Source organism: Oryctolagus cuniculus, chromosome 4 (assembly GCF_051225735.1).
Source record: "Oryctolagus cuniculus isolate XC-2025 breed Fujian yellow rabbit chromosome 4, ASM5122573v1, whole genome shotgun sequence".
In the NCBI taxonomy this organism is placed as follows: Eukaryota; Metazoa; Chordata; class Mammalia; order Lagomorpha; family Leporidae; genus Oryctolagus; species Oryctolagus cuniculus.
Window position 1 is genome coordinate 122,324,994 of NC_142870.1, and position 13,835 is coordinate 122,338,828.

Consider the following 13,835-nt stretch of genomic DNA (forward strand, 5'->3'; position numbering starts at 1 on the left):
CATATTTGGAACTAATTAGTTCAACCACTTAGAACCACTGTTTTCAAGTGCTGGTCTGTTTAGCAGTGATGACAGAGCTTTGGAATTCCCTGAGAAACTTTAAGATCATACAGGCTCTTGGTCTGATTCCCCTCAAATTATGAAAAATATAAGGTGTTTGGAGTAGAATTTTAAATAAAAACACCCTGAGGTGATCCTGATGTCTGCTAGGTTTAGAAGGCATTGCTATCCTTGAGAGCATGTTGCTGTGGCAGTTAAGGTCCAGATCGAGCTGCTGGGTGGGCTGACTGTAACATGTGAAAAGAGCTCTGCTTAGAATGTCAGGACAGGAATTTTTAGGTTCCAACCCTACTATTTTCTAGTGGTAGGACCTTCAGTAAGTCACTTAATTTATTCAGTTTTTTTATTTATAAAATAAGAATAATATGTGAGTCTGAGGGTGACTGTGGGAACTAAAATTAGGTAAGCGATGTTTAGGCACTAGCACTGGTAAAGGCACTTTGTATAAACTCAAAAAACCTCCCCCACCACCTACCTATATGTTTACCCCAGCCTTGTTCATACTGACAGATTTGAAAAATGTAAGTAATTTCCTCAAGGCGTTCCTCAATTCTCTCAGCTGCAAGTAATCTCTCCCTTCTCAAAGCAGTCAACCTGCATTTCTTTACTGCGGCTTATTTCTACTTTGTTTTATACTTATTTATGCACATGACACATTCCCCCTAATAAGCTGCAAACTTTTTTAGAACAAGAAGCTAGCCTAATTTATCTTCATAGCCCTAGCATTTAACACGGTGCCTGGAACTGATATGGGCTTTTCCTAGTGGAAGGATGTGAATGAAATAGCAAGGCAGTGATCCAGTTTCCACATTGACCTCTCCCTTTGAACCACCACAACTGTAAGAGGTCACTCTGCTCAATCAACACCCAAAGTCAGGTAAGGAACATTAGAATGTGACTTATCAATTAGTTGTTATATCAACTAACACTTACTTGAAGGCTAGTGGGGGAAATACATTCCAAAGAGCAATGCATTTGTGATTTCTTAGTCAGAAAATATCTTTAACAGTTCCAGAGAAGGGATGAGGATGTGGTACAGTACTGCCAAATACTACTGAAATGATCATCAGTGTGGCTGCTAAATAGTCAAATAAGTACTTCTTGATAAAAATTAATGAAAATAATTTTTCCTTTGATGATTATAAATAAACCTTTAAAATCATGTCCTGTCTAAATTCTTTCAAATACTGTATATTTTACATACATGTGGATTTCACATCAACCCCAGTAGAAAACTCTTTTCAATAAGTTAGAATTTCTTAATTTTATTTTAGAGGAAAATGTCTAAAGTTTTTAACTTTAGAGTAGAAATAACAACCATCTAATTTATGAAAGTCAACCTGGAATGGAAAATGATATATGCTCCTACACATTTATCACATGACTAAAAATAACTGACAAATCTTCCTAAACATAACTATGAAGTGGTAAACTCATCAGTTTCAAAAGTGTATCCATACAGATTATGAGAAAATAATACAACGAAAAACTTCAGAGCCCAAACACTGATGAACTAAGCAGAGGAGAGATTCCTGAACAGAAAGTGCAAACTGATTCTACCCACATGTATTTTTAATTCACAGGAAAAGACTTAATCAGAGGCAGAACTCTGGTGTTACACACACATTGCCTTGGTGCTCAGAGAGAGAACAGATGCTATTAATGATCTTAATACAGTCATTTTATATTTTTAGTAAGATTTAATTAGAGTCAGAACAAAACTTGGCTATGTTAATAAATTTGCTTTTAGCACCATTGTTTCAAAGTGGCTTAAATGTATATCTTTCTTTTTATAGAAATAAAAATGTTTGAATATTCAAAACATGGAATCATTAGAGAAATCTGACAAAAGTACAATGTACAATTTATTTCAGGTAATGAATGGTGACACATCCAGGTGGACATTTTTGTAACTAAGATACATGAAATAGCCTTCGTTCTTAGGTTAGCAGGGGAAACATTTAGAATCTTTCTGCATCATGTTGATAAAGATAGAATAAAGCAGACTGCTAATGAGTAAACGTTGAACAACCATATGAAAAATAAAAAAATCTAGTTGGAAAACGGACTCTGTAAATTTAGGATTAGATTAAATTTGCTCAACATTTTGGTAAAATTTTTAGACTTTACATGAGAGAGTGAGAAAAGCCATCATATAGAGAACTTAATATATTTGATTTTATGTTATAGCAAACGCATTTGCTTGCTGTAACTGGAAAAACTTAAACTTTTCATTTTATACAGATTTATGAATAAACATTCAACTGAGTTACTGATGAGCTTTCTCATCATTCTTAAGTTGAAAGCTCCACAGTTATATCTCTTTCATTATACACTTCTTTTCACAATTAGTTACTAGCAACTTCTAAAATATAATATTTCCAAAAATTGTTCAAGGTATTTCATAAGATATTTTGGAATCAAATATTGAATATTTGAAAAATTTCCACTTTTAAAAAGCACAAAAATCTACTTGTCTCAAAGAAAATTTCCCAAAGAGATTAGAATGTATTTTTAAAATTAATCATGGACAGCTGAATCATAATTTTATTAAATAACAGGTTATTTTTGCATTTTACATACCAGCAAATCTTTACAATGATTCATGTGGATTCATTCCATGTTTTGAACACCCTATAAACCACTGGTTTACTTATTTTTATTTAAAAATGATAGTGAAATTCTCTTAATAACCAATAATATCTTTCTTGTTTGTACTCACTTATTCTTTTTTGCCCACGTGGCCCTCACTGCTAAGCCCATTCAAAATGATGTTTTCCAAGCATGTGCCACATGACTTGTTCATATAAATGGAGCAAATTAAACTGTCTCCACATATATCCTATCACATTTGTAGCCCTGATTTCTCTCTTTAGCACGTGGCCAAGACACCGTATTATCTGCCTGCAGAGGTTGACCTCAGGATATTAGATTCTGCCACATAGCTCTCTTGCACTAAACCGAGGGGAAACACTTAATCACCCCTGCCTTTTCAGGAAAAAATCAACTTTAAATTTGCCATGATGAAAAATCAATAAACCAGTAATTGCTTGGCTTATCATTGCGTGAAGGAACAAATTGGGAAGCGAAGCTTAGCGTCCACACAGATTTCAGTGAGACACATGGAGTTTCAGGATCACTAAGCTAGAAAAGGAAAAGGTCTCAGAGTGATAATTAAATCTACTCATGCTGATTTTCTGCCAAATTTATTTCCCAAGAGTATATAAAAATGTTCCACTGCTTACTAGTCAGGCATAACTAATCAAATCAACATTATACCAACATATACAAGAAACAAAAAAATGCAAATTCAAGACTGTAGGCATCAGAATAACATATTCTTTAGGATAAACAGCAATGTAAAGTTTCTTTTAAAATAAAAAAACTTAATTTTTGGCGTTATTTCTTTGTTATATAAATGCCCATAAACATTTAAATTTCATTACCCAATACAACATTCTAATTATGTCATAATCTTTCTTTCTACTCTAAATTGTGAAAGTTTTCAATTAAGCAGCAATGTTTAAAAAATAAATCTGTCAAAAAAATAAATCTGAAACTATCACACTTAAATAATTTTAACTCCCTGAATGATCTTTCTAGCTCATTTAATCTGAGTTCCCTATTCTTTGCTAATGCAAATACATGCTATCATATCTAAATTAGTCCATTATTCCCAAATATTTTCACCACATTCAATGTGAACTACCAGATCTAAATTAGGCTTTACATGTAAACACAGAAGAGCTATTGTCTATTCAATGAGGATTATACATCATTCTCTGACAAAGCAAACACATACCAACTGAAAATATTACTGAAAATGTTTAGTGATTTTAAAAAATTACTACTACTAATAGACCTAATTTAATGCAGCAAATTAGCATAGTTCCAATGGAAGTGCAAATGTAATCATACTCAAACATTCATGGTAAGAGGAGGAAGGAGGATGAGTTTTTTCTTTCTCTTTTCCTTTTGTTAAAAATGATTTTATGTGTGTCCTTCAACTGGCTACTGGGACTATGATAATTAAAACATTTAAAACAGCACAAGCCCCCCAGTCTCTAATCTGAAGCTCAGGTCAGCTGTCTGTAGATTCTAATTTGTCCTCCATTTGTATTCATGACAAGAAAATACTGAATATTTAACAGCAAACCAGCAGGAGGGGGTATTGTGGGCTTAGAGGTTAAATAATTTGATTTCTGTGCAGATTACATGTAACATCCAACAACTAATCTCACACCTGATCTGGCAATACAATTACAATAAAAATAATGCAGGGACACCGTAACTATAAAGTGGTAAAATAACTTTTTTCATAGGTTGGAAAACAATAACTTTGTTTAAAGTATTTCATTGTTTACTTGTAGGGCCTACCTTTTCAATAAGAAAAAAAGGTGAAAATGACTTACAATGCATGATAGCTCTGTGTAATTTCTATCTTCTTTTATAGCAGTGAAAGTTTCATCTATTTTAGCTCCATAAAAAGCAGTGAGATTTGCAAACAAAACATAGAGATGTAGAGAGGACTTTGAGAAGCCTTCTATTCTTTTCCCCTGCCTTTAGGCAGACTACAATGAAACACAAGCTCTGTTTTGATCTAAGATAAACTTCCATCTGTTGAAAATCCAAGGGCTATTTTAGGAGAACTGACTGCTTAAGATTAAGTAAAAAAAGAATAATTAAACAAAACACTACATGTAGAAAATTTTACCTTCTTTATAACATCATGGATTTGATTATAAATTTTATGTAATAAAAACTGAAAAATAATATTTTCTGGATTTTTATATTGTACAAATAAAAACAGAGTATTGGATTTAATTATTAAAATAATCAGAAATGCAAATACAGTTTAATTCTATAATTTTAAATTTCATATTTTTATTTTTTGAATATGCCCTCAGCAACTATATTTATCTGTTTTTTCCTCTGTTGATTTATAGCTGTTTGTAAATATGAATTTTGTCAAACTAATTTGTTAATTCACATTTGAAAAAGAACTTAACAATTTCAGTAAAAGTGAGAACAAAAGAAAAGTACATTCAGACAGTAAGTGGGAAATAAGGATTTTATTAAATTGCCTTTCTACATTGATAAGATCCAAAGTCACATTTTAAAAATGATTTCTTTATCCTCTGAGTTTTCAGAATTCCTTAGGGAATCATAATCTTTCATTTTTTAATTATTACACTTATCACTCCGTGCTGGGCACTAGGCATACCAAAGTCAGCTCACATTCTATTGGACCACACATTATTATTATTTAAGTGGTAAACAGTGGAAGAGCTGACCCAATTATAAAAATGGAAAGAAATATAAAAAAAAGATTTAGACACTGCCTATACCTCTACACTTTCAACATCTGTTTGTGTACAGATTTACATTTAAAATAACTTATTTTTTATTTTTTATTTTTATTTATTTTTTTGACAGGCAGAGTGGACAGTGAGAAAGAGAGAGAGAGAGAAAGGTCTTCCTTTTGCCGTTGGTTCACCCCCTCCAATGGCCGCCGCGGCCAGTGTGCTGCGGCCGGCGCACCACTGTGATCCAAAGCCAGGAGCCAGGTGCTTCTCCTGGTCTCCCATGGGGTGCAGGGCCCAAGCACTTGGGCCATCCTCCACTGCACTCCCGGGCCACAGCAGAGAGCTGGCCTGGAAGAGGTGCAACTGGGACAGAATCCGGCGCCCCGACCGGGACTAGAACCTGGTGTGCCGGTGCTGCAATGCGGAGGATTGGCCTAGTGAGCCGCGGCACTGGCCTAAAATAACTTCAATTTTTAAAAATTACTTTCTTTTGTTTGATTCCTATCTATCTTTAATTTATGACACAACAGTTCTGTGGGCTGTTTTGTTCTATCTCTTTTGGGGACTGACAACTTCAATGCAGTTGATATGATTAAAAACATAAGCTTCAATTCTATTGACCAAACTGAATTCCAAACATATAGACCTTTCCCATGCCTGACATGATTTCTGTTCTCTCATGTGATCTGTGTAAATAACTAATTTGTGATTCATTTTCTCAATTTGTGAGATGAGAGAACTGTACTAGACAATCATTAGAGTTTATTCAATAAACAAGTTTTTAATGAGAGCCTATAATTTATATTTTAGTGTTTAGCTATGTGAAGAAAGCAATTCTTACAGTACTGCTGTAATGTGGATGCACAGAGCAGGACTGTTATCCTGACAAGGATTAGAGTGGTGGGATCCAATAAGGCAGCTTTACCTGACAATTAACACAACTGAAGATATATGTTAAACAAAGAACAATCTATGCTGAATCTGGAAACTACAAAAAGTTTCTTTGGGGCACATTCAGAGGAAAACATAAATAGTATTACTTCCCAGGAGCCCAAAAATCAGCTCATCAATCTTTATGCTCAAGCTCTCCTTACTCAAACAGCAAGGTGGTTTCTGCTTCTGCAAGCCATTTTTGAAAGCTCAGAGCTCCTCCTAAATTTTTATTTGAAAATCTTAATTCTGATGAGTGAGATTCAGATTAGCTGCTTTATGGAACTCTATTGCTTTTCTCCATGATTCACAGCATTACTCTGTTGAAAATACACATGTGATGCTATGTACTGTAGTATGCAGGTCACAACACTTCTGGATAGTCACTTAGTAATAATAAATTAAGTCACATTTAAAGGTATACTGTGGTTCTCTGCAATCAGTCCCAAACTTTAAATTCAACTTAAGAGAGTTCAGAAAAGTGCACAAAATTTGTGTTTATATGGAGCGAAGTAGAATTAGGGAGTATTCTTATTATGATAATCACTTTCAAGATAAGTCATACATGTTTGTATAAAATAAATAACTGAATATAGTTTTAGTACACTGTAGTTATGCCCAAAGATCAGCTATTGATAAGCAGGCTATGATGTTTTTAAGAGACTATATTACAAAAATTAGAAAAATTTTTATTCATTCAGATCTTTTCTCAAACTGGAAATAAAAAAATTTTCCTTCAAATATCTCCACAGCCTTTTCAATATATGAAAGAAAGGTTTTCAAGATAATATGTTTTAAAAATGTTGTTAAATTAACAACAGGAGTCACTGTGTACTAACTTCCCATGCAGGACCTCTGTCCTCAAAGAGCTGTATTATAATTAAGTTTAAGTGCTCGCAAAAGATGTATTGTTCTTGGGTGCTTCTTTAAAGTTAATTAAGTTTTTTTTAAAAAAAAGTGAAATTAACTTCAAGATGCAATGACTTTGAATACTCCCTGTCTCACTGTTGAGGAACAGTTTTGTGTGTGTGTGTGTGTGCAAATTGTTGAACTCTTTACTTAGTATTGAGCTGGTCTTCTGTGTATAAAGTTAATTGAAAATAGATCTTAGTGGAAAATAGGACTGGGAATGGGAGAGGGAGGAGGAGATAGGAGGGTGGGTATGGTGGGAAGAATCACTATATTCCTGAAGTTGTACTTATGAAATGCATGAAGTTTGTATTCCTTAAATAAAGGGTTCTTTGGGAAAAATATGTTTTAGACTTTAAATATATTAAACTACATAATTAAATGATCAAATGAAGACAAAATTCCATAAAAATGCTTTTAAAATGTACACTTGGTTTCAGTTCGGAACTCTAGGGCTTTATATTATTTTGAAAGAAATTAAAAATAATCTGTGTTAATTTATGACATATATATAATTTATGATACATATCTTTCCAAAATAACTGATTGCAAAACTTATAAAATAGCACAGATTTAAACTATAACTAGAATTTTATAATATTCAGATACACAAACTTGTAGAGAACTTTAACTTTTAGAGGGAAAAACAGTCTCATTTTCTATATGTATGATTTCTAATCCTAACTTCCTCATGCAGTTTTGTATTCTATGGGAAGTCTGCTTAGTTCCAAAGGTGAATACCTGAGAAAATATAAATGAAAGATGAACTTGAAGCTTCTAACTAATTATTCTTCACTTTTGCTAAGGAAAAGATTCTGAATAAAAATATTGAAAGCTTGAAAGCAAGATCTGTAATTTTAAAAATGAAGATAAAATGAGGGGTAATCAAGATCTTTGAAATAGTATTTGATATCTACTGGCTCCAAATCTGTTAGTATTAAGGCCAGAGTTAAAGGCATGACGGATCAGTTAAATTAGTCATTAATAACTACTGGCAAAATCACAAACATTACTACCCAAGCAAATCTATGCTGCTTATCACAAATTGTAACACATAAAATGTTGACTCAGTGTAGAGACATCATTAGTGAAAAAATATTATCATCAAATATTAGGAGGAGTTATTCTTACTTTGTACTATGGCAGCACAGAGATTACAGTGAAATATGAAATAAAGACAAGTTTTCTGCATTTCAGATGCTATAATTCAATTGAGGAGATGAAACCTTAATGCTATGACTGATTTTCAATACACATAAGTAAAACATGGAATGTTTTCCCTTAAACATCACTTATTCAAATGATGTAGCCACTGCTTTAACAATTAGATTTTCGTAGCCTACCACACAATCTTGAATAATCCAAATGTGGTCAAATACTCAATTCTTGCAGAGTAGGTAATATTTGTCAGCATTGTTGGACATTTGGAATCATATTTGGTAAACAAAGTGGGGTTTTAAGTTTGATTGAATTTTTTTAGTAAAGGAAAAACAGAGAACATGCACAAAACTGAAGGATAATAAAGTGCTTGACCTAGCAGTTAAGACATTCACATCCCACATCAGAGTGTCAGTGCCTGGGGTCAAAACCGGCAACTGGCTTCTGACTCCAGCTTTCTACTAATGCAGATCCTAGGAGGCAGTGATGATGGCTCAAGAAATCGGATTTCTGTTACCTACCTGGATGACTTGCATTGAGTTCCTGGCTCTGGACTTTGCCCTCTGGCCCTTATGGGCATTTTAGCAATGAACAAGTGGAGGGGAGATCTCTCTCTCTCTCTCTCAAATAAATAAATAATTGAAAAAATTTAATGATACTATAAAGTCACAGGCTTAGTTTGTTGAGTGTCTTAAAAACTGACTCCATTCAAGGAAACAATAATGTGGATGTGTTAAAGCAGATCTCATCAGCAAAAATGTATCATTTCATAGTATTAGCTACAAAATGAATAGTACAGCACAATGAATCACAAATGGCAATCAATGGGTTGGTGTGGATAGGCTAAATAACAATTACTAGGCTCATTCTGATTCTTCTGTTCTGGAGTGAGGCCTAGGGATTCATATACTTTATTTAAAAGTTCTCAAGGATATTCTGATGATTCTGCCCATAAAACAACTGCTTGTTTTATTTGTTTGATATGATCTCATTATTCCAATGGATTTTAAAAATATATTATAGTTGGTAAATTCCATACATAAAGACATGATGAAATACCATATATTAGTATCATCTATAAACTTCTTCTGATGTCCTTCTTTCCCCCTTTTACCTTTATGAGACTGATGTGCTGCCTACTGCACTGAGGAAGCAGGTGCTACTTTTACCCTTAATCAACAACCTTCTTTATATTAATGAACACAACAGCACTCTCCATTATCAATCCCTTTCCCTAGATACATTTCTTTCAGTAAATACTTAACTGATAAACTATTACTGGGAACTGAAATTGAAAAGAAAATACTTTCTGGGATAAAACTGACCAGGTTTCTGATTTAGAATCATTTTTACTATTTATTGTCTATTTCAGAAATTTATCCAAGTTTTGACCTTATTGATTTAAAGTACTGCTAAAAATGAAATAATTGGTGAGAAGGGGGGAAGGAGGTTATAAAAATGACATACTGTCTCTAGGTAGATTGGCTTTACCAGGAAAAATTCAACTCACAACAGGTAACATATGGTTCTATGTACATGTTAAAGATAAATATTAAAAGTAGATTATAACAAGAAATTAGGCAGAGAAGAGCGGTAGCCAGAATCGTATTTCTCAGTGATTTTTTAAAAAAATTTATTTATTTGACAGAGAGAATGAGGAGGAGAGGGAGGGAAGGGAGGGAGGAAAAGAAGGAGAGAGAAGGGGGGAGAGGGAGAGAGAAAGAGAAAGAGAGCGCGAGCGGGTGGGTGGGTGGGATCTTCCATCTGCTGGTTCACTTCCCAGATGGTCACAACAGCCACTGCTGGACTAGGCTGAAGCCAGGAGCCAGGAGTTTCTTCCAGGTGTCCTATGAAGGTATCAGGGGCCTAAGCATTTGGGCCATCCTCCTCTGCTTTTTCCAGGCCTTTAGCAGGGAGCTGGACTGGAAGTGGAGCAGCCTGGTCACAAACTGGCACCCATTTGGCATCACAAGCAGCAGCCTTACCTGCTCTACCACAATGCCAGCCTTTTAAATGATATTTAAGAGAGTAACCATTATGTCTTAGAGCTTCATTTTTCTAGTTTTAGTACATTCAGCCATTTTCTTACTCTCTGTCACAATTCTAAAGAAATTGTTGTTTATTTAAAAAATAAGTTCATAGATGTGGGATAGAATCTAGTAATAATGTAAAATGATTCTCATATTCTGAGGAAAATGGTAGTTTTTTAATTAGAATTGCCAAAGTGGTTGGGGTGGTAAGATAATATGTAATACATATACACTAATGTTAGTTGGCAAGAGATTATAACTATGCTGTTTACATTTTATGTGTCTCTTACTTTGAAGAAGAATCAAACAGATAGAATAATCAAATAGATGCAACAACTCAAATTTTAAGAATGCAGACTTTTAGAAAGAGGACTTATCAAGAAAAAGAGGAAACCACGTAAGTATTAACTTTGAAATTTACTGTATTTGTCTTTCAAGACTTCAGCTTAAATGTGATTTTATTACAGACCTTTCCTGAAGATCCTATATAAAAAAATCCCTCCTCAACCTATCCCTTTATCATGCTCTATTTTACTCCCTAACACCTGTCCTTATTTAATTTATTACATATTTATGTGTTAAATAATCTGCCCCACTAGAATATCTACCCTATGTTTTATATTTTACTGTGGCCAGATCTAGAACAGTAATTGGCATAAAGGAGGTGATTCAATTTATATTTGTTGAATAAAGTGAACAAATAACAATTATGATAAATACTATGAAAGGAAAGCATGAGCACTAGAAGACAGCATCACAGGGACACTTAATTAAACTGTGAAAGAGAAAAATATATACAGTTGCTCTGATGATCCAACATTTAAGCTGAGACCTAAAGAACTGGTGTGTATATGCCAGGCAAGGGAGACGGAGAACTTTCCAGCGCTAGAGAATAGAACAAATAAATAGCGGATCGACTAAAGGGAGGAAAGGCTTTATTTCACTTTTTTTTTTTTTTTGAATGGAAGAATACCAAACGAAGATATGAAGCTACCTAAGCTAACTACCTTATTTAGGAAAAAAATGAAAGACTGGGAGCAGTAGGACAATTAGTTCTTTCCATGACTGCATCAGGGAACTCCCTAGCCATCTGATCTGGCGGATGCACCAGATCAGATGAGCAAGAAAGTAGGACCTAAAAAAATGGAACTCATTGCCTGCTGCTGAAACTTGTCAGGTTCTAAGAATCAGCTGGAGCACCTGTAAAAAATGCCAATCTCTGCACCACATCTCAAGCCTGTTAACACAGAATTTTCTGGAACAGCAACTGGTCTGATTATGAAGTCTGAGACAAGCCAAGGAATCTGCATTTTAAAGGCTTTCTAGGTAACTTCTGATGCCTTAAGAAGCACTACACAAAGGGGCAAGGAGGAAGGAGATGGCTTTTTAAGGCTACAGCTCCTCATTTGAGACTTGAAAGCAAACTGACTCTGCTATTGGTGGACAGAATGGCTTATTTGAAACTTGGGAAGTTTTAATCTTCTCAAGAAAGTTGATGTCTTAATAAAGGATATTTTTGGGGGGCTCTTTTTATATCATTTTAAAAATAGCTTTACTGAGGTGTAATTTTACATATTATAAAATTCAGCCATTTATCAGTTGGATATTTGGATTGTTTCTACCCTGGCTATCATGAATAACACTGCTACGAATATTTGTGTACAAGTCTTGTATAGACACATTTCCATTTCTCTTGGGTTTAATATCTCCATGACTAGAATTGCTGAGTTACAAAGTACATTTAAGATCTAACTCTTTTTTTTTTTTAACTTTTATTTAATGAATATAAATTTCCAAAGTACGGCTTATGGATTACAATGGCTTCCCCCCCATAACATCTCTCCCACCCGCATCCCTCCCCTTTCCCACTCCCTCTCCCCTTCCATTCACATGAGGATTCATTTTCGATTCTCTTTATATACAGAGGGTCAGTTTAGCATACATTAAGTAAAGATTTCAACAGTTAGCTCCCACACAAACATAAAGTGAAAAATAATAGATGATTTTTTAAATGATGATGAAATCAGGTCAGACCTATTGTCATGTTTAATCCCAGCGAGAGTCAAGTTGGGAATTAATAATTTCTTCTTCTTTTTTTTTTTTTTTTTTACAGAAGATCAATTTAGTATATATTAAGTAAAGATTTCAACAGTTTGCACCCCCATAGAAACACAAAGCGAAATATACTGTTTGAGTACTCATTATAGCATTAAGTCTCAATGTACAGCACATTAAGGACAGAAATCCTACATGAGGAGTAAGTGCACAGTGACTCCTGTTGTTGACTTTACAAATTTTATTTTTTTATTTTTTTTTTTTATTTTTTGACAGGCAGAGTGGACAGTGAGAGAGAGAGACAGAGAGAAAGGTCTTCCTTTGCCGTTGGTTCACCCTCCAATGGCCGCCTTGGCCAGCGTGCTGCGGCCGGCACACCGCGCTGATCTGATGGCAGGAGCCAGGAGCCAGGTGCTTTTCCTGGTCTCCCATGGGGTGCAGGGCCCAAGCACCTGGGCCATCCTCCACTGCACTCCCTGGCCACAGCAGAGAGCTGGCCTGGAAGAGGGGCAACCGGGACAGAATCCGGCGCCCCAACCGGGACTAGAACCCGGTGTGCCGGCGCCGCTAGGCGGAGATCTAACTCTTAAAGAAATGGTCAAGCCAGCTTCTCATCTGGATCATTTTACATTCTCACAAGCAATGTTTTATATTCTCCCCCGTTTCTCCACATCATCAAGACTTGCTATTATCTTTTTAATTAGAGAATCTTAGCAGGTTTGAAGGAGAAGCTTGTTGTAGTTTAAATTTGCACCGAGGCTGCAAACTAAAGTATTAAGTAATTTATCTTTTCCTGAAAAAAAAAAATACATTCAGAAATGCTTTCTTTTTAATAAAAAGTAGCTGGCTGACTCCCACAGGTGTGGTTTGTAGGATGTAACCAAATTCACATTTTTTTTTTACTTGTCTGTTTTTTTAAAATACAGTTTGGTTTTCAGACAGTTCTATCTTTAGAGAACAACATCAATTTTGATGTGTTCAGAACATTTGATTATGTGTAAAGACTTGAGTGTGTTAGCACTCCTAGGGTATTAAAATTTACTTTGAACAATAAAAAAGCAAACCTGGAAGTTCTTCTACACTTTATTTCATAACAAGGATGCTAAAAGAAGTCAAGCAACATTATACCCAAGAGAAAGACTCCTAAATAAAACCACTTTATGGAGAATAAACTGCCATTCAAAGCACAGACCTCATGTTTGCTTGAGAGCCAATAATAGAAAAAATGTGATTTGTAGTAAAATTGTGTTCAGATTAGTAAGTTAGTACTACTTTGGCCCATTTTCTTCATAATATATCTAAAAGAATAGTTCTAAAAGTTTTTAAAAGTAGGAAAAAGTTAGATTGGGAAATTTAGTGTTTATTAAATTACTGAAAAGCAATGAAT

General features: G+C 34.5%; 1 protein-coding gene across 7 annotated transcripts in view; it reads right to left on the reverse strand.

Moving 5' to 3' along the window:
- The window catches only part of RSRC1 (arginine and serine rich coiled-coil 1), a 447,518-nt gene that overhangs the window by 54,401 nt on the left and 379,282 nt on the right, over positions 1-13,835 (reverse strand). The window contains exon 8 of one of the 7 annotated variants that reach the window (XM_089332159.1): positions 9,983-10,285. The exons of the other annotated variants lie outside the window; for them this stretch is intronic. Coding sequence (XP_089188285.1) covers positions 10,230-10,285 — 56 coding nt within the window. The 3' untranslated portion in view covers positions 9,983-10,229. Of the gene's footprint in view, positions 1-9,982; positions 10,286-13,835 lie in introns of those variants that run through there. 7 annotated transcript variants of the gene reach the window in all.